This window comes from Carassius auratus, chromosome 34 (genome assembly GCF_003368295.1).
Source record: "Carassius auratus strain Wakin chromosome 34, ASM336829v1, whole genome shotgun sequence".
Lineage (NCBI taxonomy): Eukaryota > Metazoa > Chordata > Actinopteri > Cypriniformes > Cyprinidae > Carassius > Carassius auratus.
The window spans coordinates 4,915,584-4,941,129 of NC_039276.1; the positions used below are offsets into that span (position 1 = coordinate 4,915,584).

The 25,546-nt window shown below is 39.8% G+C and overlaps 1 protein-coding gene across 2 annotated transcripts in view; it reads left to right on the plus strand.

Moving 5' to 3' along the window:
• dpp10 (dipeptidyl peptidase like 10) overlaps nt 1–25,546 on the plus strand; it is a 63,403-nt gene that overhangs the window by 33,626 nt on the left and 4,231 nt on the right. For both annotated transcript variants that reach the window (XM_026217577.1, XM_026217578.1), the window contains exons 2-19: nt 1,557–1,671; nt 1,872–1,967; nt 7,172–7,266; nt 7,843–7,917; nt 9,737–9,789; nt 10,240–10,321; nt 12,900–13,020; nt 13,292–13,446; nt 17,012–17,109; nt 17,180–17,303; nt 17,446–17,484; nt 17,554–17,661; nt 17,750–17,841; nt 17,986–18,033; nt 18,238–18,359; nt 18,478–18,522; nt 18,617–18,715; nt 18,873–18,942. In XM_026217577.1, coding sequence (XP_026073362.1) covers nt 1,557–1,671; nt 1,872–1,967; nt 7,172–7,266; nt 7,843–7,917; nt 9,737–9,789; nt 10,240–10,321; nt 12,900–13,020; nt 13,292–13,446; nt 17,012–17,109; nt 17,180–17,303; nt 17,446–17,484; nt 17,554–17,661; nt 17,750–17,841; nt 17,986–18,033; nt 18,238–18,359; nt 18,478–18,522; nt 18,617–18,715; nt 18,873–18,942 — 1,637 coding nt within the window. The remainder of the gene's footprint in view (nt 1–1,556; nt 1,672–1,871; nt 1,968–7,171; nt 7,267–7,842; nt 7,918–9,736; nt 9,790–10,239; nt 10,322–12,899; nt 13,021–13,291; nt 13,447–17,011; nt 17,110–17,179; nt 17,304–17,445; nt 17,485–17,553; nt 17,662–17,749; nt 17,842–17,985; nt 18,034–18,237; nt 18,360–18,477; nt 18,523–18,616; nt 18,716–18,872; nt 18,943–25,546) is intronic.

Here is a 25,546-nt window from a genome sequence, read left to right on the forward strand (position 1 = left end):
TGAGCGACACTGATGCGGTTTGATCTCTAACATCAGCTCAATAAATGTATTTGACATTATGATGCCTTCACAAACAGACCATTAGCAGGGGTTCACATTCATTATGTATTAGTTTCTCTCTTCTTTCTTGAAAATGAAAGCACACAATAACATTATGAGGTCAGATGCAGGGAACCATGAAACTACATTAAAAAAAACAGCACAGCACTCTGAGAAACGTCTCTGCAGTTCAGTGTCTGTGTGTGTGATATGAAATAACGATGTACTTCATTACTGCATTATAGCTCTCGACCCCCCCCTCCATATATATATAAACCTCACTAATCACGGGTTAGGTTCATGCTCATCTGTGTGACATGAAAGGCAACAGCACACCAACATTTGTGCCTTTAATTCTGTGTGTTTTGCGCCACTACAAGCTCTGATGTATGTAATGATCTATACAGTAAAAACATTTGGTTTGTTGTCAGGTAAATGCTCATTCTTGATGTGAATGAACTTCACAGGAATGACTTGTTTCTTGTTCTCGCGGAGGCTTTGCATTTTACTGTAAAAACATGATGTTGTGTTCAGTGGCCAGTCGCATAAAATGTTTAGACTATAGTTTCACAAGCAAGTCATCTAATTAGACATAACTTCTTTTTTTAAAGCCAGTTACATAAATAAAAATCGTAGATTGTTCTAATTTGAATCCGAAGAGAGTAAGAGATACTCTGGCCCCTGAAGTCATGATGATTTTATAATTCTGACATGCACATGCCTTTACAGACACATGTAGGAGACTTTTGCACAGTGACATTGCTAACGTTTGCCTATGTGGAGTGTGTTACGTGTGTTACGTGTGTTACGTGTGTTACGTGTGTTACGTGTGTATGGTTTTTGAACGTTTCAAGTGCACGTCTTCTGTATTGATTACGGTGTTTGATGGCGTGTGAAGGAACGCAGTGAGAGGAACCTGATGTCTGCCGCTTATGTTGAGAGATGAATGATGGTTCTGTGGATCTGTTCGTCCTCTGAACGTCCTAAATATGCCCTCGGCGAGGTCAAAGTGAGCAGCGGTACACGTGTCACCTCACTAAAAATAGCGGTGCACGCTTACTCTGTCTTTATACACGTGTGCAGACACTCACAGCCAAGGTCTGGAGAGTTCATCTTCCTCTGAAAGAACAGCGATTATCATTGACTGAAGACATTATGTACAATATCTAAATATAACTTTCCTTTAAAACAAGATTGGTTTACTCTTCTACACTCATTCAGGAGCTTTCGTTTGGTCACGTTGATGTCGGTGTGCTGAAGCTCCGGGAATCAGGACAGTACATCTCAACATCATGACTCCAAACGAATCTTACATGAGACATTGTCTGTTACCCTGATCATTTACACTCGTCCCTCATCAAATGAACAAATGAACTCGAGGGAATAAAATCAGTCCAAATGAAACATTAGTATTACTCACTCAAGTCATTACTACATGTTAAACCTCAACATTCGTGCCTCAGTTTCTGTGGCAGCTGAAGAAATGAGGTGTTTGTGTGTGTTTGTGTTTCCTGAAGGATCTGGCAGGAATGAGTCCTCCTCAGAGGAACTGGAAGGGGATCGCCATCGCTCTGCTGGTCATTCTGGTGGTCTGTTCTCTCATCACTATGTCTGTGATCCTCCTCACTCCAGGTACTACAGCAAACCCTCATTCATTGTGATTTTCTTACAGTGCTTGTGTTCACAACTCTCCAGGTCCTACCTGTTTTTGCATTGTGACAATCTCGAGCTTTACATCAGCAGCGGTGTGAGCGGCGTTACTCTGCTGTTTGTTACGTGACGTGTGAGTCCATTACTGACCTGGTGCTCTCGTTTGTCTGTTTGTGTGACAGTGGATACCCAGCCTGGCAGCGACACCAAGCTGACGGTGGAGGATCTTTTCAGCACAGATTTCTACGTCCACGACCCTGAAGCTCACTGGATCAACGGTAAGATGATACGACCACAGAACCACATCCATCGTTCATTTCTAATGGATCTCATTCATTACATTACATTTACATTTAATCATTTAGCACAGTGTTTCCCAAACTTTTCCATTCCACGACCCACCTAGACAAGTGAAATCAATTTCACGACCCACCAAAATATTTGAGAAAAAAAACATTGACATTAAGCCTAACCTTACTTAAATGTTTGAGGCCAGAAATTAAGTATTTAAGAAAAATAACCATTTTATTTTAGAGTACACCTGAAAAGTTTTGTTTACAGACGTTAAAATATGTAGTGTCCATAATAACGTGAAGCAGGCTCCCTCCAGTGAACTGTGATCTGTGCTGTGTTGTGTTCACGATCCTCTCGTGTGTGTACGGGAACTGAGCACAATCCAACACTTTTTTTAGAAAAGCATAAGAAGCCAAGCAGAACGATCTAAAACTCAAGTTTTGAGATAAAAAAATTTGTGAAATAGGTAAAAAAAATATGAGCGCTTCAAAACATGCAATGCACGCGAACTTAATTACAATTCTAAAATGCAGTTCGTTATTAATGTTGGTGGGCTATATTGATGTGATGATTGGTTCCCGGTTCCCGCCTCCTTCTTTCCCCCGTGATTGTGAAGTTTTTAATGTGTTACACTGGTGCCGAAGCCCGCGAGGAAGGAGGGACGATCTCACTGCCTTGATGACTCCTTCAGGAAGGAGGCCGGAACCCTTTTAATAACCAAATAAACACAAAACAGTGCGACAGTCCTTCACAGACGACTGCGGCGCACAAGCAAAAACCAAAACCAAAATACAAAATAAAGCCCAGGCCTGGTCCTCTCTCATCCTTCACTGTCATCGCTCCTCTTTTATATCCTTCCATCTCCTCCGTGGTTCTCGAGACCGGTGAGTGGAGCACGTGTCGCTCATTTCCAATCACTCCCGCCCCACTCGTCACATTCGTGCAGCCCTAGACTGAACCGTGTGAGTGTGTGTGCGTGTGTGTGTGTGTGTGTCATTGAAACGCTAATTTAGCTGCAGCCAAGTGACTTTGTGCGACCCACCTTGTTCCATTCTGTGACCCACATGTGTGTCGCGACCCTCAGTTTGAAAACCCAGACGCTTTTATCCAAAGCGATTTACAAATGAAAACAATAGAAGCAATCAGATCAACGAAAGAACAGCAACAGTATAAAGTATCCTGATATAATCATGACAAACTATACATCGTTGGAAAGGTCTAAGACTCCTTAATAGATATTTTACCAATCTTTTGTGTTAAAAATAATGTAGGAAAAGTAGTAGATTAATTAAATTCTTTTCTATTCTTTATTGCATTTTCCTCTATCACACTTCAGAAATCATCAGAAATGGTACATCACTTGAAAGCTTAAAATCTCAAAATTCATCCTGTGAAACCCATTATAAAATCAAACATTATCATGAAAATGGTACAATAAAATCATGTTACAAAATGTTTTCAGTCATGAATTATAAAAATGTAGGCACATCATGCACTTTCAAGTCTATGTTCAAAAATGTGAGTAACAGTTAAAAGGATAGAATAGAATAGAATAGAATAGAATAGAATAGGTAAATGATAGTATTAGTTGGTCGGGTGCTGGCGAAAAATATGGGTTAGGGTTAGGGTTAGGGTAGCCAGTGATCCCTAATGAGGGAAAGAGTAACGTGAGCTTTTTCTGGCTGATTGAAGACCACTCTCGCTGCATCAGTGAGCGGAGGAAGGATCATGAGGAAAGGTCGTATGATGACTGGAAAGGATAAGTTTGGAAACGTGTGTATTTAAGTTTATTAGTCGTTATGAAGTTATCATCAGTCTGCGGTGTGGGGAATGGGTCACTGATGTTTATTGTCTTATTTGTGAAGAAAATTGCAAAGTCATCAGCTGTAAGAGTTGATGAAGGAGGAGGAGGACAGAGATGAGAAGAGAACGTTTTGAAAATTGTGCAAGAGTTAATTTTGTTGTGGTAGTATGTTGTTTTAGCAGTGAAAACATTAGTAGAGAAGGAAGAGAGGAGAGACTGATACACACTGAGGTCGGTAGATTTGTGCCATTGCCCTGAGTTTAGAGCGATGTTCACGGAGAAGCTCGGACACCCAGGGGCAGATGGGGCGGTGCGTGCTGGTCTGGACGACTGTGGGCAAAGGTGGTCCAAGCAAGATGTTAGAGTGGAGTAAAGAGTGTCTGTAGCACTGCTCGTGTCCAGAGCAGAAAACTGAGAGAGAGCAGGAAGTGAGGATGAAACCACAGAAGATAGACGAGATGGAGAGAGAGAGCGTACGGTCTGACCAGCGGAGGAGTGTGAGGCGCTTCAGGAGTAAGTGTGAGGTTAGAAGTGATGAGGAACTGGTCTGAGGAGTGCAGAGGAGTAACTGAAGTCTTCTCAGTGGAGCAATCACATGTAGATGAGGTCAGTTGGTTACCTAATTCCTCATTAATCATCTGTACACCATCATGAGCTCTTAAGCACAGCAGTTTGCAGAGGATGATTGATTATGACCACAGACACTGAGAAATAAACAGTATTTATCACTTACTTGGACAAGAAGAAACCATCTGTCTGACATTAACATTTTCCATTTAAAGTAGTTTTTTTAAAACAATCTTCAGATTTATATGAAACTTTTGAGACCGCAAACATAGACTTAATAAGTGATTGTGCTGCTGCTGCAGAGCTCTTCAACAGAGAACGATGTAGAAATCAGCGGAAATGTGTCGCGGTATAATGCTATACGCATTCATACAGAAGATTTTGGGGTGGAACTTCTTTGGAAACTTCCAGGTTTATATATTGTTACTTTTGATAAGAATCAAAGTCTCATCTTTCCAGTGATGTCCTTTTTTACAGGAAACAACAAATGCTGTTTGATGCTGTTTGATGCTGTTTGATGCTGTGTGATGTGGCGTGACAGATCGCTGATTAAACAGCGCAGTTCAAGCAGCAACACAATCATCTCTTTCTCTTTACTAGTTTAATCACAGAATAAACGTCTCACACCTCATGTAATCGCTCTATCAGTGTTTCAGCCACAGAAAGAAGGCAATAAAACAGTTTGTACACAAAATATCAGATTTACTTTACCTCTTCAGGAACTCATCTGTGTCCACTGCTCATTAGTGCGTGATAGATGAAGTCTAGAGAACAAATATTAGACTATAGACTCATTACATTTTACTTTACCTGTTAGTGCTGTCTTAATTATGTCATGTTAAAATATATCTGTTATAAGACGAGTTATGAGAGACACTGTGTAAATCAATATGAATTTAAACAACAAATATTATTTTTATAATTTAGAAGGTTATTTAGAAACTGCATTATGTGTATTAGAGTGGCATATACACATACACATATAGATAAATGAGTTGATTAAAGGCGATTGTGCCAGACTCCAGTCCTTCAGAAACTCCTCAGATCATCACCGATCCTCCTCATAGTTAGGGTTAGGGTTAGGGTTAGGGTTCGAGAGTTCGAGACGCTGTGGCTTGTCGGTCTCTCCAGGTTTGCGTCTGAAGCTTCCTGCAGGACACTGTGCAGGAACACAACCATTTGACTTTTTTCCATATTTTGCCTCTACGGCTGTAAGTGTGTCAGTTTAACTTCCTGTTAGCACTCATTCCTGACTGAAAGCTGTGTCAAATACTGTTTCCTGCATCATAAGAACCAATGAGACGTCACTCGGTAGAAATAGGGCCAGCATGTAGGACGTGAATGTGTTTAAATAATTCATGAAGTGTGTGAAAGCATCTGATGATGTGACTTTGAGAACTTGACCTTTCAGATTCGTGAATACCGTCTAGTTACGCTGCAATACTTCTGCCATATCAGGAATCACAGGCCTTGGCAGTGTGAGTGTGTGTGTGTGTGTGTGTGTGTGTGTTTGCGTGTGTGTGTGTGTGGTGGATGTGGTAGTTGCTATGGTAACAGGATGGGGAAAGGGGCACTCAGGTCTTACACTGGCGGCAGCAGCATGAATATTTCATCGTGAGTGTGATGCAGTGAATCCTTCAGCTTCTGTTCTAGACAGATCAGTGTTTATCAGAGTCCTGCAGTCCATCCAGACTTCAGCTTAACTCTGTTCTTCAGTGAGTCTGATCCATGGATGTGCTGCAGCACGCAGATCGTCCTCTAGTGAGTGTTTGTGTGTGCATTCAGCACGTGACCCTCAGAACGAGTGAAGGCATCGCACGCAGAGCACGAGAGAACAAATATTTGATAGCAGCAGTTCTCCTGTCTTATGCTGAATCAAACCCTGAAAGATGAAATGCTTCATAGTTGTGATGCTGTTGAATAGAGACAGTTCTTCACATCAAATCCGTCATCTGTTTATCAGTGATTGTGTAACAGAAGTGTGAGTCAAGTCTGCTGTTGTTTGAATTTATTTCTCCTCGTAAAATTAATCTTCAAATGCACAATACCATCACTGGAAAATTAGCCTTTTTAGACAAATGTTTGTGCTTTAAAAATATTATTCAGCATTATTCAGAGCAGCCCTTCATCCAGCTTTATGATGGACTACAAATTACTGGACAGTCCAATAATACAGCAAATATCTCCTGACTTCAGCACTGTTTCCTTCCTCAAGCTTTCAGCATTAAATCAGTTGTGTCAGTTCACCAGATGCTTTCTGTTGTCAGCAGTCAGAGTTTTGTTCCGGTTTAGAGTTTAAAACTGAGAGCTGTATGAATATTTCACCGTCTGCTTTTCCTCACTGCAGTCAATAGTGACTCCGCGAGACTCTCAGACTGGAAATATAGCTTTACAGCCATCATGCAGCTCATAAATATGAGTAACTCGAGGTGAAACAGACCAGCAGTTCTTTACTTTCTGCCTGTTTATGCGTCTGAAGATAGATCGGACACAAGCAAGAGCACAGGTCAAATGCAGAAAAGAAAGTGAACTCATTTGGAAATGAATAGGACTTAGCAAATCCGTGTTAAGTTATTTGACAAGCAGCAGCTGGTCTGTAAAATCTGATAACACACAGATGGACGAATCAGATGTGTTTTCACTCTAATTCATGCATAGCTGACTGTGTTTACAAAAATAACCCTCCAAGATCAGCATTTTGACCAAATTGTGCATCTGATCCTGCATCCCTCTGAGACTTGAACGCTTCAAACTCTTACAAACTAATCACATGACTTGCTGTTAAATACTGACGCTCTGATGTTTTCTCTTTGCCAGAATCTGAGGTGATCTACAGAAATCACCATGGACATGTGATCAGGTTTAACATCCTCACAAACGAGACAGAGATCGTGTTGAAGAACACCACGTTTGTGAGTAAAAACCTACCACACACACACACACACACACACACACACACACACTGTTGAGCTCGTATGTTTAAATATACACACCTTACACAGTTTACACAGTTCACAATGTTAATCATTAAAAACTGTTGTCATTTTTTATTTAGTACTGTCCTGAAAAATCTATGTCACCTTAGCAATGTTTACATATCCACAAGACTAAATAATAGCTGGATTTGTACAAAAGACCGTGTTTCCATAATAACGACATGCTTGATTTACCAGTCCTCTTACACTAGGCTGCTCTGTTGTTCAGGAAGAGTGTCTTTTGTGACATTATTTGCAGTTTTAAACTGTTTAGTTTTAGTAGATGACCATTTGGGATTTTTTAAGTTTTAGTCACAGAATGCTTTTATAGTACAGATTATACATTTTTATCTCTAAAGATCAAGAAAGTTACTTTTTTTCATGATATGACACTTTAAGGTTTTTAGAACGAGTCGTTCCCAGCAGAAATGTTGAGGCAAAGTCTGTAGTTTTTGGGGTGAATCTTTGCGATCCCTTGCAGTAATGAGGATGACATCTGTCATGTTTTTCCAGGATACTTTCAAAGCCACCAGATACTCCATAAGCCCAGACATGAAGTATGTGCTCTTTGCCTACAACGTCAAACAGGTATGTGCTGCTTTCTGCAACTTCTGCAATAGACATGCTTTTTAATGTTTCACTAGCAAAGACATGCCACACTGTGGATGTTTTTAATCTTTATTGTATGAATATAGGGATGAATGGGGAAGGGAAGGATGGGAAAAGGGGAAGGGATGATAACAGGTTGATTTGGTTTGGTGGCCCAGAGAGACTCAGGATGGGGGTATAGTCTCTGTGTTTGGATGAGGTCAGCCCCCCCCCCCCCGAACTTCAGTTATCTAGTTAACTCACTTTAAACTGAACTGGTACCTGTTCCTCATGCTCATTCACACTCACTATAGGCATGCGAGCAAACATTAATTCAATTCAATTCTGTTTTTTTGTACAACGATACAACGTTGCAAAGCAACTTTACAGAAAATTAAGTTTCTACAATATTTAATAGTAGCTCATCAGTGGTGACTATCAGTTTATGAGCATATGGCAGAAATGTACAGAAAAATCAATTAAAGGCATAATCAACCCTACGATGAACATTATTAACAGCAATTGTTATATGATGCAGTCACACTTGTAGCAATATTTGTTAGTTCTGTTGTTGATTCAGGGTCAGCATCATCTGAGGTCCTCTGAGGGTCAGCATCATCTCTTCTCAGGTGTTCTGGATCCAGACTGGAGCTTGTGTAAATCCTAGTTACCACGGGATGAAGATCCAGCAGAAACAGAGAAACACATAGAGACATCATTAGCATAGCTGCTGATCCAACAAAGTAAAATTAATTAGTTTAACCCAAGCTAATGAATAAGAATGTGCATTTGATCAGATGCAACTACACTCACAATTTAAGAGATGCATTATTCGAATGCTTGACGAAAGAGATGTGTTTTTAATCTAGATTTAAACAGAGAGAGTGTGTCTGAACCCCGAACATTATCAGGAAGGCTATTCCAGAGTTTGGGAGCCAAATGTGAGAAAGCTCTACCTCCTTTAGTGGACTTTGCTATCCTAGGAACGACCAAAAGTCCAGCGTTTTGTGACCTTAGGGTGCGTGATGGGTTGTAGCGTGGTAGAAGCCTAGTTAGGTACGCTGGAGCTAAACCATTTAGGGCCTTATAGGTAAGTAATGATAATTTGTAACATCAGCTGAAACAGAGATGTAACACACAAGAGACTGAACGTCATTCACCAGCATGTTAAAAGATCCTAATATAATTAACAGCCCAATCTAACCCAGCCTGTTATGATTGTTTGACAAAGTGTCACAGCCTGAATTTTCCCAGAAAGACTGACCCACTTCCTTAAAACAATCTACAGACTTTCATAGGCAGCCTAGAAAAGTCTTAAATTTAATACCTTTAAAGAAATGTTTTGTTCCTAAAGCCAAGACAATCACATCACAAATCAGCTGAGCGCCATAGTGGAATTAGACATTTTGTTTGTACACATCTGTTTAAAGGGGTCATGGGATGCTAATTTCACTTTTTCATGTTGTTTCAACATACATGTGTGTTTGCAGTGTGTGTACACATTTACCCTATAACGTTAAAAATCCACCCAGTGGTTTTTATTTAATCCCTAAAAATAATGTCCCCTTTTTCAAATCATTCACTGATGACACACTCTGACTGCCCCACTCGTCACAATGCCGTTTTTATGTAGAATTTTGCAGAAAACACTGAACAAATTTGAAAACTGTGTGCAAATAGGTGAAGTGTGTTCAAAGTTTTGAGAAACGTGTCTTTGAATATTGGACCTAATTAATTAGTTATTGTGTGTTAGCAATCGAGAAAAACTGTAAATTAAAGATTCCTGTGTTTAATATTAGTTGTTGTTTTCTGACCGTAGGTTTACCGGCACTCGTTCACGGCGTCCTACATCATATACAGCATTCACACCAGGTGGAGTAAGAGCTGTTATTGATCTCACTGTATCTCACACACATACAACAGAACACTCTTTAAACATGACTTACTGTAAAAAGTGTTCTAGACAGAACAATGTGAAATGAGCTGAAGGGTTCAAATATCGTGAAGCAAAGTACTTCATTGCAGTAAATAAAAAAATAAATAAGCATAAGCAAGTAAATAAGTGCAGATGGGAGAGAAGGAGCAGCAGAAATGTGCTGCTGTGATGTTGAATGTTCTGATCATCAGTGTTTGACAGGAGCGCTGTAATCTATTCAGCTCACATTCACCCATAAAACAAGACAGTAGATGAGCAGCATCAGCCAGCAATCACCTACTGCAGCAGAAACACTACAGCTGTAATAATGCATCTGTCTGAACACTCTCTCTGTGTGTGTGTGTGTGTGTCTCTGTGTGTGTGTGTGTGTGTGTGTGTGTGTGTAGGGAGGTTCTGCAGCTGGATCCTCCAGAGGTGTTGAACTCTAAACTGCAGCATGCAGCGTGGGGCGTCCAAGGCCAGCAGTTGGTGAGCTCTTCTTTTGTTATACACATTTATTCTTTATCTTCAGACACACCTTAAAGAGTTGTTGATTCCAGAGTTATTAAGTTTTTGCATTGTGTTTGTGTTCAGTACTGTTTTGTGATGGTAAGGTTTATAGCAGGTTGTGAGACGTCATCTCTTAATTGCTTTGAAAGCACAGATTTTTGTCAGAGTCAGTGAAGTGCTCATATATATGCTGGACAACACTATAAATTGAACAGTTTACAACTTGTGATGATGAGCGCTTATCAGGATAAACTAAACACTTGATTTTCAAAAGTATGTGAAATGTCAGAGAGTCTGTTATTGTGGCGACATTTCAATGCATTGAAACGTGGCGATGAACAAAACAAACTTTTATTGGTTGTTTGACATGTCGATCAAACCAGCCACATGGGCCTTGGCCAATGAAAGCTGCCATGAGTTCCAGACCTTTAAAAAAAAAAATCTATTCAAGTTTATTTGTATAGCACTTTATACAATACAAATCGTTACAAATCAACTTTGCAGAAAATTATGTTTCTACAATATTTAGTAGTAGCTTATAAGTGGTGACTGTCAGTTTGTGCACGAATGAAAGGATTTTCAGAAAAATTTATACAAGACGTAGTCAGCCAGATGATGAATATAATTATATATTATTAATAATTAATAATTATTATATGATTCAGTCACACTTGTAGCAATATTTGTTAGTTCTGTTCTTGATTCAGGGTCAGCATCATCTGAGGTCCTCTGAGGGTCAGCATCATCTCTTCTCAGGTGTTCTGGATCCAGACTGGAGCTTGTGTAAATCCTAGTTACCACGGGATGAAGATCCAGCAGAAACAGAGAAACACATAGAGACATCATTAGCATAGCTGCTGATCCAACAAAGTAAAATGAATTAGTTTAACCCAAGCTAATGAATAATAATGCACATTTGATCAGATACAACTACACTCACAATTTAAGAGATGCATTATTCGAATGCTTAGCATGTGTTTTTAATCTAGATTTAAACAGAGAGAGTGTGTCTGAACCCCTAACATTATCAGGAAGGCTATTCCAGAGTTTGGGAGCCAAATGTGAGAAAGCTCTACCTCCTTTAGTGGACTTTGCTATCCTAGGAACTACCAAAAGTCCAGCGTTTTGTGACCTTAGGGAGCGTGATGGGTTGTAGCGTGGTAGAAGGCTAGTTAGGTACGCAGGAGCTAAACCATTTAGGGCCTTATAGGTAAGTAATGATAATTTGTAACTGATACGGAACTTAATAGGTAGCCAGTGCAGAGACTGTAAAATTGGGGTAATATGATCATATTTTCTTGACCTGGTAAGGACTCTAGCTGCTGTGTTTTGGACGACCTGTAGCTTGTTTATTGACGAAGCAGGACAACCACCTAGAAGTGCATTAAAATAGTCCAGTCTAGAGGTCATGAATGCATGAACTAGCTTTTCTGCATCAGAAACAGATAACATGTTTCGTAGCTTGGCAATGTTTCTAAGATGGAAGAATGCAGTTTTTGTAACATTGGAAATATGATTTTCAAAAGACAAATTGCTGTCTAATATAACACCCAGATTTCTGACTGTAGAGGAAGTAACAGTACATCCGTCTAGTTGCAGATTGTAATCTACAAGACTCTGTGTAGTGTTTTTTGGTCCAATAATTAATATCTCTGTCTTATCCGAATTTAATTGGAGAAAATTATTTGTCATCCAATCTTTTACATTTTTAACACACTCTGTTAGCTTAGATAATTGGGAAGTTTCATCTGGTCTCGTTGAGATATACAGCTGAGTATCATCAGCATAACAGTGGAAGCTAATTCCGTATTTTCTAATAATAATACCAAGGGGCAACATGTATATTGAAAATAGAAGGGGACCTAGGACGGATCCTTGTGGCACTCCATATTTTACTGGTGATAAATGAGATGACACCCCATTTAAGTAAACACAATGGTAGCGATCGGACAGGTAGGATCTAAACCATTTTAGAGCCTGCCCTTGAATACCTGTATAGTTTTGTAATCGATCTATGAGTATGTCATGATCTATGATGTCGAACGCAGCACTAAGATCAAGTAAGACTAGAAATGAGATGCAGCCTTGATCTGACGCAAGGAGCAGGTCATTTGTAATTTTAACAAGTGCAGTTTCTGTGCTATGGTGGGGCCTAAAACCTGACATTCGTCATACAGATCATTTTTGTGCAGGAAGGAGCTCAATTGAGCAGACACAACTTTTTCTAAAATTTTAGACATAAATGGAAGATTTGAAATAGGCCTATAATTTGCCAGTACACTAGGATCTCTCTATCTCTCTGTATTGTCACACCCCTATTGTGGATAAGCAGGGATATAGCTCATTTTCCAAGTGTATTATATAGCTTTTGCCCCTGGAAAAAAAGTTCAAGCTCAGGAAATGTTTTTTTTACTTTAACCCTGGTATGCATGCAATAACACTGAATAAAACACAACCAAGTTTAAGTGAAGTTATAGTATTTAAGTGTGATTTAATAAAAGCATGATTGATATTTTAAATATCTTGTGTATGTGTGTGTGTGTGTGTGTGTGTGTAGGTGTACATATTTGAAAATAATATTTACTATCAGTCGGATGTCAGGAGTAACTCCCTGCGACTGACCTCATCTGGAAAAGAGGGCGTCATCTATAACGGCATCGCTGATTGGCTCTATGAAGGTGAGACTTGGTCTATTATATCTCTGTATAAGATTTAAGAAATATTTGATGATGGTGCATTTTTCCTCTTGTGAGACACATATAGCACAGTAAGTGTTGTCCAATTTTCTCTTGTGTAAGTTGATTGTAAGTTACCTCACAGTTTCTCCAGATGAAGATGCGTGGTGAAGCTCAGGTGTTTGACTTTGAGATCTCATACAGCACAGATAAAAAATCCAGTTTTCCATTCAGTTTTTAAAACTCTTGTTTTGTTGGAAACACACATGCACAGAGGAGGTCCTGCACATGCATGTGGCACACTGGTGGTCACCTGATGGCGAACGCTTGGCATTTCTGGTCCTGAATGACAGTCTGGTGCCAAACATGGTGTTGCCCACTTTCACCGGTTCTACATACCCTAAAGGCAAACAGTACCCATATCCGAAGGTAAGTGTCTGTGCTTGACCTTCACATCCTCATGCTCAGATCAAGTTAAGTCAAGTCAAGTCTGTTTTATTGTCAATTATTCCACATGTGCAGCACATACATATAGAACATTTTAATTGTGTTACTCAGACTTTTGGTGCATAAAAATAACACTAACAGTAGAGCATAAAAATACAGATAGATACAGATTAAATATAAATTACAACTATACAGTTAAAGCAGCACAAGGCACATGGCATATAGAGTGCAAACCAGTGAAGTATATAAACAGTGCAGATAAAATAATTATAAAATGATTGTAGTGCAAAATTGACAAAAAGCTTGTTTAAATTGACAAAAAGCATTCAGCGGTGCCTGGGGTGGGGGTTGCAGGGGGGCGAGAGGGAGTTCAGCTTCCTGATGAATGAAGCTATCCTTCAGTCTGCTGGTCCTGGCCTGGAGACTCCGCAGTCTCCTCTCTGATGGCAGTAGACTGAAGACGCTGTGTGATGGGTGAGTGGGATCACCTGCGATGCAGAGGGCTTTACGGGTGAGACGGGTTCCATAAATGTCCTAGAGGGAAGGGAGGGAGACACCAATGATCCTCTCATCTGCTTTCACTATGTGTTGAAGAGTCTTCCGGCAGGATGCGTTACAGGCACCATACCACAAAGTGATGCAACAGTTTCAATCAGACCCATTGCCACAGGTATATAAAGACAAGCACTAGCCATGCATTCTGCATTTTTTAAACATTTGTGGAAAAAATGGGTCATTCTGAAGAGCTCAGTGATTTAAGCATGGATGCCACCTATCACAGTAACAGTGTCAGTTCATGAAATTTAATCTCTGCCAGACATTCTACACTCAACTATAAGTGGTGTTATTGGAAAGTGAAAGTATTTAGGAGCAGCAGAAGACCATGTACAGTCACAGAGTGGGTCACCAAGTGCTGAGGTGCATGGAGAATAAAATTGAATCAATGCTCTGCTGATTCCAGACCTCCAAAATTCCACCGGCATTAACATCAGCACAAAAACTGTGTGGCGGGAGCTTAGGTTGGCCAATTTAAAGCTGATCTGTGTGTGTGTGGCAAGTCAATTAACCTTTATTAATATAGTTCTTTAAACAAAATACATTGCGTCAAAGCAACTGAACAACATTCATTAGGAAAACAGTGTCTCAATAATGCAAAATGACACTTAAAGGCAGTTCATCATTGAATTCAGTGATGTCATCTCTGTTCAGTTAAATAGTGTCTGTGCATTTATTTGCAATCAAGTCAACGATATCACTGTAGATGAAGTGACCCCAACTAAGCAAGCCAGAGGCGACAGTGGCAAGGAACCAAAACTTAATCGGTGACAGAATGGATAAAAAAAACCTTGGGAGAAACCAGGCTCAGTTGGGGGGCCAGTTCTCCTCTGACCAGACGAAACCAGTAGTTCAATTCCAGACTGCAGCAAAGTCAGATTGTGCAGAAGAATCATCTGTTTCCTGTGGTCTTGTCCTGGTGCTCCTCTGAGACAAGGTCTTTACAGGGGATCTGTATCTGGGGTTCTAGTTGTCCTGGTCTCCGCTGTCTTTCAGGGATGTAGAGGTCCTTTCTAGGTGCTGATCCACCATCTGGTCTGGATACGTACTGGATCCGGGTGACTGCAGTGACCCTCTGATCTGGACACAGACTGGATCTGGTGGCCACGGTGACCTCGGAATAAGAGAGAAACAGACTAATATTAGCATAGATGCCATTCTTCTAATGTTGTAGCAAATACATAGGGTGTTATGTGAAGTGTTTCCGGTTCGGGTTTTCCTAATTAATGCAGCCTTTAATGGATTTGGATATTAAAAGCATATTAGTATGTTATGTGTATGCCAGGTTAAAGAGATGGGTCTTTAATCTAGATTTAAACTGCAAGAGTGTGTCTGCCTCCCGAACAATGTTAGGTAGGTTATTCCAGAGTTTAGGCGCCAAATAGGAAAAGGATCTGCCGCCCGCAGTTGATTTCCATATTCTAGGTTAGGGTTAGGGCATTTTGGACTAGCTGTGGTTTGTTTACCAAGCGTGCAGAACAACCACCCAATAAAGCATTACAATAATATAACCTTGAGGTCATAGATGCATGGATTAACATATCTGCATTTGACAGCATAGGCCGTAATTTAGAAATATTTTTGAGATGGAAAAATGCAGTTTTACAAATGCTAGAAACGTGGCTTTCTAAGGAAAGATTGCTATCAAATAGCACACCTAGGTTCCTAACTGATGACGAAAAATTGACAGAGCAGCCATCAAGACTTAGACAGTGTTCTATGTTAATACATGCAGAGTTATTAGTTCCTATAATTAACACCTCTGTTTTTTCAGAATTTAGCAGTAAGAAATTACTCGACATCCAGTTTTTTATATCAAATATGCATTCCATTAGTATTTCAAGTTGTTGTGTTTCACCGGGCCGCGAAGAAATATAGAGCTGAGTATCATCAGCATAACAGTGAAAGCTAACGCCATGTTTCCTGATGATATCTCCCATGGGTAACATATAAAGCGTGAAGAGTAGCGGCCCTAGTACTGAGCCTTGAGGTACTCCATACTGCACTTGTGATCGATATGATACCTCTTCATTCACTGCAACGAATTGATGGTGGTCATATAAGTACGATTTAAACCATGCTAATGCACTTCCATTAATGCCAACTGTTCCAGTCTAATAGAGAGATACAACCAAGATCATATGAGAAAAACAGGTCATTTGTAACTCTAAGGAGAGCAGTCTCAGTACTATGATATGGTCTAAATCCTGACTGGAAAACCTCACAGATATAATTTTTCTCTAAGAAAAATAAGATAAGATAAGATACTTTTCTAGTATCATTGACAGAAAACCATGGTGAGGTGGACCATTAAAGACACATGCGTCATTATTTGATGTAAAATGAGATTGAAGTTTAAAAAGGGGGAAATAACATGGGAAATTCTGGGTTGCCTTTCTAAAGCCTGCTTTTAATCCAGAACAGTTTTTTGTGGGTTTCAACATGTACAGTGTGAAAAAACGTAATAGTATAGTATAGTATATTATGAGGATTTATGATACTAGATTATAAATAGGTTGAATGCCACGTTTGTCCATTTACTACAAATAAAATCATCAACCCAGTGTTTAGGAAGGTACAGTGTGAAACATCAGTTTACGAATACACCATTAATTGTAAACCCTAGTATGAGCACCATTTAAACATGAAACAAAATACAGTTTGGGATTCCATTTGCCAGGGTTTAGAATGACATAGAGTTAACTAGATTAAGTGTGAATATTGTGCAGTGATTCTGGGTACAGAGGCCTTCAGGGACTCCACTGAGACCCATGCATGATGGGATTGATATAGACACTCGTTTTAATTAATTTTTATCTAATTGAATGACACTTTGACATATTGAAGACAAATTGTTTAGACATTTTAGGGTGGCAGTATGTTGAAGGAAATGTCACATTCCTTTTGTCATCTGTCCTTAATGAAAAGATTGAATTATTTGTGTAGGTCATGTTTTTATAACTGTAATTATTCACACGTGTTTTGTTTGCAGGCTGGGCAGCTCAATCCCATGGTGAAAGTGTTTGTAGTCAATCTGTACGGACCGACACACACTCTTGAACTCACACCACCAGATGAGCTCAAGCTCAGGTATGGCATTTGTGTGTTCGGGTCTGTGGTGGAGACTCAGCCGATGCTCTGACGCTCTCTGTGTCTGTAGGGAGCACTATGTGGTTATGGTGAAGTGGATCAGTAAGACCAAGACAGCAGTGCGCTGGTTAAACCGAGCGCAGAACGTCTCTATTCTGACCGTCTGCGACTCCACCACTGGAGCCTGCATCAAGGTACACACATCACACACAAAAAACACACACACACACTTACTCACTCACACACAGAGCTGTGCTTCCTAAGGATGATAATATGCTTTACAGCTGAATTTGTCAATGTCATTGTCATGATGATGATGGTGATGTTTCTTTTCAGAGGCATGAGGAAACATCAGAAGTTTGGCTCTCAAAACAGGTGAATCTCCACTAGATGTTTGCATCATGATCTTCCATCACATGAGTTTAATGCATCTATTGTCTCCAGAATCAAGAGCCGTTCTTCTCACGAGACGCCAGCCGATTCTTCCTGACCGTCCCGGTAAAGCAGGGAGGACGAGGAGACTTCCACCACATCGCCATGTTCACCTCTCAGGTACAGACATGGCAGGACAGAATGATGCCAATGCGTTTGAATCTGTATGTGATCGAGAGCGTGTTGATGTCCTCGTGTGTTTATGTAGGCACGTGCGGATCAGAACGAGGTGCGACATCTTACATCAGGTAACTGGGAGGTGACGCAGATTCTGGCTTACGATGAGAACAGCCAGAGCATGTGAGTAAAACATGAACCTCCAGTATGTCACAATATCATCACCAGGCCTCTAATAATGAAGGGATCAGCAAATGTGACCTAACTGTATTACATGTGATCACAGTGTTTTGAAACCACTGTAAATCTTAGTCTGTTCTAATGCAGATATTTCCTGAGCACTGAGGGCTCCTCGACCCGCAGGCAGCTCTTCAGGTGAGATTCATGTCTGTTTGTGTCCATTCCTCCAGAACCGTTCATCAAATGCGCTCCTCATAGTAAAACTTATTCATGAAATACATCAACACTGTGTCCTGATTTAATGAGCGTCCCTCTGATGACCAAGGTGTGTAATAGTGATGTGAGTTTACATAAGTTCGACAGGAAGCCGGGCCTCTGATTGGTCCGTTCTGTGTGCAGTGTGTCCACAGTAGGCTTGTTTCCACGGCGATGTCTGACCTGTGAGCTGAATAAAGCTCACTGCACGTTCTTCAGTGCTATTGTTAGCCCCACTAATCAACACGTCCTATTGCACTGCAAAGGTAAGAAGACCAATTATTATTTACCCCCACATTACAGTCCGCAGTCCTGCTGAGTGACCTTTCGCCCCACCATCCAAACTAGCACAGGTTATGGTTAAAGTATCTGGTTTTCCTGCAGGTCCAGGAGCGCCGACAGTGATTATACACTCTCTGAACTCTGCCAGTGAGTATTTATTATTTAAATGTATCCTTCTATAAGTCTGTCCACTGTGTCCTATGTTAAAAACTGTTCTTTCTTCTTAAAATTCTCTCGTCAGATTATTACATCCTGGAGAATAACTCTGTGCTAAAAGCTGCTCTCAGATACAAACGAATCCAGCTGCTGGAGTACAGAAGCATCCAGACCGACCACTTCGGTAACGTACTGCTCCGTTCAGCTGATAAACAGGTTTCAGCAGCTTTAGCAGACCGTGTGAAGCATTAGAATTGCTGGATCTGCTGTAGTGAAACAGACTTGAATGCCTTTGAAGATATTTGATAGAACGTTGGTCTGTTCTTCATGTGTTTTTGCAGAATTGCCACTGAAGGTCGCCTATCCACCCGATTTCTCTGAGTCCCGCACTTACGCCCTTCTGCTGATGATGTAAGAAGATCTGTGTGTGTGTGTGTGGTGTTCTGTTGAAGATTAAAGCAGTTTGTAGTTCAAAGTGTTGATTTGCGCTCTTAGAATCACAGTAATATGTTGCTGGTTTTCAGATTGTCATAGTTGGTGTGGAAGCCTGACAGAAATACAGCATATGACTGGAGCGTTACAAAATTGCTCCATTTACCTTGAACATAAAAATCAATGAAGGACAGGGTCAGGATGAACTTGATTGCCTCAAGCAGACATTGTCCTTTATCCAGATCTGCGTGTCGGCCTCACCTCACTAAATGCTGAGTCCTGACCCTTGCTCATTCTCTGCATGTCATGACATTTAGAAACTGAACTGAACGTTTCTTCAACATTATCAGGAGCACCTGCAGTATTTTTATCTTTGATTTCCTTTCCATTCTCAAAGAGTCTCCTCACACTGAGACTCTGAGAATACCTAACAGATATTGCTCCATCATCAGTACTGTACAGCAGTGATGCAAAGATTTTGACTGATTGTTTACCCTAAACCCTAAAAAGTCAGTTACAAGCAAAAAGAAATCTGCTATCATATCATGTTTTTTGTAAATGTGTGTGGACTACTTCCACTAATTCCTCTATGCTCTACTGGACAGTGGATAGAGGTTTTGTTCATTTGGTGCTATTAGATCCGTCATCACTGCATTGGTTGATGGGGTTTTGAGTAGCTTCCCTTCACTCTCTATCTGCTGAAAAACAACTGATTCCTACTACACACTACTCCGTGATATGTGTCGGGTCCCCGCTATAATAGCAACATTGACAAATGCCTCCAGAACAAGCGGGAACCCAGTGTGCCTGTAGCTTTCTCTATTTCAGTTTGATCATGTAATAGAAAGTCTAAGGCCTTCTCAAGCTGAAGGGCAAACTCCTCTAATCTGTGGCCTATTATGCATCAAACTAAGATTGATATAAAGACACAAAGCACTGCCATCAAGTTATCACTTTTAAACATTTGCTCACTAAGAAATAGATAATTTCTTATCAATGACTTTATAACCACAAACAATCTGGATTTTATGTTTCTAAATGAAACATGGCTTGAAGACAGCTGCAGTGCAACAATCCTAAATGAAGCAGCCCCTCCTAACTTCACTTACATGAGTGTCTGCAGGACTGTTAGAAGAGGTGGGGGTGTAGCTGCTCTATTTAAAGATGTCTATCAATGCAAGCAAGTGTCATTTGGTCAGTACTTGTCTTTTGAATATCTAGGGATTGTGCTGAAAGGTGCTCCACGCATTCTGTTTATTATTATTTACAGGCCTCCAAAATACTCTCCAGCCTTTGTTGAAGAGGTCACAGAAATGTTATCAATGATTTCCACAGAGTTTGACTGTTTTGCAATTGCAGGGGATTTTAATATTCACATAGATAATGCAGAAAACAAAACTACAAAAGAAATGATAACGGTTCTAAACACCTTTGACCTGACTCAGCATGTGCATGGACCCACACATAAAAGTGGACACACTCTGGATCTAATCATCAGTAGGGGTCTAAACATTTCATCCATTGTTACTAAGGACATAGCACTATCTGATCACTTCTGTATTTTCTTTGATATATTGACCTCTGCTAACACTGAATCTAGATCTGTCTCTGTCAGAAGGAGATGCATAAACGAGAACACAAGTGTACTATTTATGGAGGCTATATCTTTAACACCAAGCATTTCTGCAGACTCTGTTGATATTCTCCTTGATTCCTTCAACTCAAAAGTTAAGAATGTTATTGATGATATTGCTCCAATAATAGTCAGTAAGAAAACAAACAGACAGAAATCAGTTTGGAGAAGATCAACAGCAGTTCAGACTATGAAAAGAAATTGCAGAAAAGCAAAGCGGATGTGGAGGAAGACGAAACTTGAAATTCACTATAGCATCTATAAAGACATCCTTCATGCTTTTAATGTGAAACTAGCCACAGCTAGACAGAACTTCTTCTCAAACCTTATAAACAGTAACTTAAATAACACTCATACTCTTTTTGCCACTGTTGAGAGACTGACAATCCCCCCAAGTCAGATTCCCAGTGATATGCTCTCAGACAGCAAATGCAATGAGTTTGCTTCTTTCTTTTCTGTGAAGATCATAAATATCAGGAAGGCGATTAGCACATCCTCAAGTAATGCAGAGGTCAGACAGATTCGGCCAAAATATCAAAAAGATAATATGTCTATTTTTGAAACAATTGATAGTGCATAGTGCAGCACCTAAAATCATCAACCTGCTATCTTGACACACTTCCCACATCTTTTTTCATAAGTGTGCTTATCTGCTTAGAAGCAGATCTCTTAGAAGTGGTGAATGCCTCACTTTTTTCTGGGACATTTCCAAACTCACTAAAAACTGCAGTTATTAAGCCCCTACTGAAAAAGAGCAATATTGATAACACCATTTTGAGCAATTTTAGACCAATGTCTAATCTTCCTTTTATAGACAAAATTATAGAAGGTAGTTTTTAATCAGCTGAACAAATACTTAAACTCAAATGGATACCTAGACAATTTTCAATCTGGTTTCTGACCGCATCACAGCACAGAGACAGCACTCATTAAGATAATAAATGATATTCGCTTAAATTGTGACTCTGGCAAAATATGGGTGCTGGTATTGCTAGATCTCAGTGCTGCGTTTGACACTGTCGATCATAACATACTACTAGAGAGACTGGAAAACTGGGTCTGGCTTTCTGGGATGGTACTCAATGGTTCAGATCATACTTAGAAGGGAGAGGCTATTATGTGAGTCTAGGAGAGCACAAGTCTAAGTGGACGTCCATGACATGCGGAGTCCCACAAGGCTCAGTTCTAGCACCGCTCTTGTTTAGCCTGTATATGCTCCCACTAAGTCAAATAATGAGAAAGAACCAAATTGCCTACCACAGCTATGCTGATGATACCCAGATTTACCTAGCCTTATCTCCAAATGACTACAGCCCCATTGACTCCCTCTGCCAATGCATTGATGAAATTAATAGTTGGATGTGCCAGAACTTTCTTCAGTTAAACAAGGAAAAAACTGAAGTCATTGCATTTGGAAACAAAGATGAAGTGTTCAAGGTGAATGCATACCTTGACTCTAGGGGTCAAACAACTAAAAATCAAGTCAGGAATCTTGGTGTGATTCTGGAGACAGACCTTAGTTTCAATAGTCATGTCAAAGCAGTAACTAAATCAGCATACTATCATTTAAAAAACATTGCAAGAATTAGATGTTTTGTTTCCAGCCAAGACTTGGAGAAACTTGTTCATGCCTTTATCACCAGCAGGGTGGACTATTGTAATGGGCTCCTCACTGGCCTTCCCAAAAAGACCATTAGACCAATAGTATGTTCCTGCACAACCGGAGGCTGCAGATTCAGGACCGCAGATCTGGGCCGCAGTTCTAGGACCCTAGTTTTTCCTGACAGCGCCACCTACCGTACTGGCCAATATAGCGATGGCTGCAGTTTCAGGAACGCAGTTCTAGAACTCTGTTGGTTTAGTTTGCAATCACGTTACTTTGTATATAGCATCAATATATTAATCTCAGTAGCATGTTTTTTTTATTTAAAATGCAGCAGAGTTAAATTACTAAGTGTGCGTTGAGTCACAATTTTTAATTTAAACATGAATTTACACATAATATAAATGAAATATAAATTTTGTAAAATTGATGTATATCAATGTTAAAACAATTGTAAAAAATTAAGAACCTTAAAAGTCTTGAATTGTCTCTTGAAAAGTCTCTTGACTTTTTAAAAGTTGTTGAGAGGCAAGACAAGACACAAGAATGATTCAAGAATGTTTATTTATATACATATATACATACATACATATACATATACATATACATATATATATATATATATATATATATATATATATATATATATATATATATATATATATACAGTATTGTTCAAAATAATAGCAGTACAAAGTGACTAACCAGAATAATCAAGGTTTTTCGTATATTTTTTTATTGCTAAGTGGCAAACAAGTTACCAGTAGGTTCAGTAGATTCTCAGAAAACAAATGAGACCCAGCATTCATGATATGCACGCTCTTAAGGCTGTGCAATTGGGCAATTAGTTGAATTAGTTGAAAGGGGTGTGTTCAAAAAAATAGCAGTGTGGCATTCAATCACTGAGGTCATCAATTTTGTGAAGAATCAGGTGTGAATCAGGTGGCCCCTATTTAAGGATGAAGCCAACACTTGTTGAACATGCATTTGAAAGCTGAGGAAAATGGGTCGTTCAAGACATTGTTCAGAAGAACAGCGTACTTTGATTAAAAAGTTGATTAGAGAGGGGAAAACCTATAAAGAGGTGCAAAAAATGATAGGCTGTTCAGCTAAAATGATCTCCAATGCCTTAAAATGGAGAGCAAAACCAGAGAGACGTGGAAGAAAACGGAAGACAACCATCAAAATGGATAGAAGAATAACCAGAATGGCAAAGGCTCAGCCAATGATCACCTCCAGGATGATCAAAGACAGTCTGGAGTTACCTGTAAGTACTGTGACAGTTAGAAGACGTCTGTGTGAAGCTAATCTATTTTCAAGAATCCCCCGCAAAGTCCCTCTGTTAAAAAAAAGGCATGTGCAGAAGAGGTTACAATTTGCCAAAGAACACATCAACTGGCCTAAAGAGAAATGGAGGAACATTTTGTGGACTGATGAGAGTAAAATTGTTCTTTTTGGGTCCAAGGGCCACAGGCAGTTTGTGAGACGACCCCCAAACTCTGAATTCAAGCCACAGTACACAGTGAAGACAGTGAAGCATGGAGGTGCAAGCATCATGATATGGGCATGTTTCTCCTACTATGGTGTTGGGCCTATTTATCGCATACCAGGGATCATGGATCAGTTTGCATATGTTAAAATACTTGAAGAGGTCATGTTGCCCTATGCTGAAGAGGACATGCCCTTGAAATGGTTGTTTCAACAAGACAATGACCCAAAACACACTAGTAAACGGGCAAAGTCTTGGTTCCAAACCAACAAAATTAATGTTATGGAGTGGCCAGCCCAATCTCCAGACCTTAATCCAATTGAGAACTTGTGGGGTGATATCAAAAATGCTGTTTTTGAAGCAAAACCAAGAAATGTGAATGAATTGTGGAATGTTGTTAAAGAATCATGGAGTGGAATAACAGCTGAGAGGTGCCACAAGTTGGTTGACTCCATGCCACACAGATGTCAAGCAGTTTTAAAAAACTGTGGTCATACAACTAAATATTAGTTTAGTGATTCACAGGATTGCTAAATCCCAGAAAAAAAAAATGTTTGTACAAAATAGTTTTGAGTTTGTACAGTCAAAGGTAGACACTGCTATTTTTTTGAACACACCCCTTTCAACTAATTGCCCAATTGCACAGCCTTAAGAGCGTGCATATCATGAATGCTGGGTCTTGTTTGTTTTCTGACAATCTACTGAACCTACTGGTAACTTGTTTGCCACGTAGCAATAAAAAATATACTAAAAACCTTGATTATTCTGGTTAGTCACATTGTACTGCTATTATTTTGAACAATACTGTATTATAGTTCAAACCAAAAGTTTGGACACACCTTCTCATTTAAAGAGTTTTCTTTATTTTCATGACTATGAAAATTGTAGAGTCACACTGAAGGCATCAAGGGCTATTTGAGCAAGAAGGAGAGTGATGGGGTGCTGCTGATGACCTGGCCTCCACAGTCACTGGACTAGAACCCAATCCAGATGGTTTAGGGGTGAGCTGGACCACAGACAGAAGACAAAAGGTCCAACAAGTGCTAAGCATCTCTCGGGGAACTCCTTCACTGTTGAAGACCATTTCAGGGGACTACCTCTTGAAGCTCATCAAGAGTATGCCAAGAGTGTGCAAAGCTGTAATCAGAGCAAAAGGTGGCTACTTTGAAGAACCTACAATATGACATATTTTCAGTAGTTTCACACTTTTTTGTTATGTATATAATTCCATATATAATACCACATGTGTTAATTCATAGTTTTGATGCCTTCAGTGTGAATCATGAAAATAAAACTCTTTGAATGAGAAGGTGTGTCCAAACTCTTGGTCTGTACAGTATATACATGTCATTTTTGTGACAACATCACAACAGCACCAAAGTGAACCCCTTTTCCATCAGTTGCTGCATGGATAGAACGGCTGTAGGCTTCAACTCTAGAGAAAGAGAGAGCGAGAGACAGAGAGAAATAAATAAGAAACATTTGTTTAACATTCAACTGGAATATATATATATATATATATATATATATATATATATATATATATAATTATTAATTCATAGATAGCAGTTCTCACTATGTAAACTTTGCACCGTTTAAACGTTATAAAATAAAACTTAATTAAATATCGATACTCACCGTCTGGTTGCTGTCCACTTCGTCCATCTTTAATTAGTGTTGATTCAGTACAGTAGGTGGCGCTGTCACAAAAATACTAGGGTCCTAAAGCTGCGGTCACAGAATTGCGGTCCTATAACTGCAGCCTCCGGTTGTGCAGGAATACCCTTCTCCATTAGACAGCTGCAGCTCATCCAGAACGCTGCTGCCAGGATTCTGACTAGAACCAGAAAATCTGAGC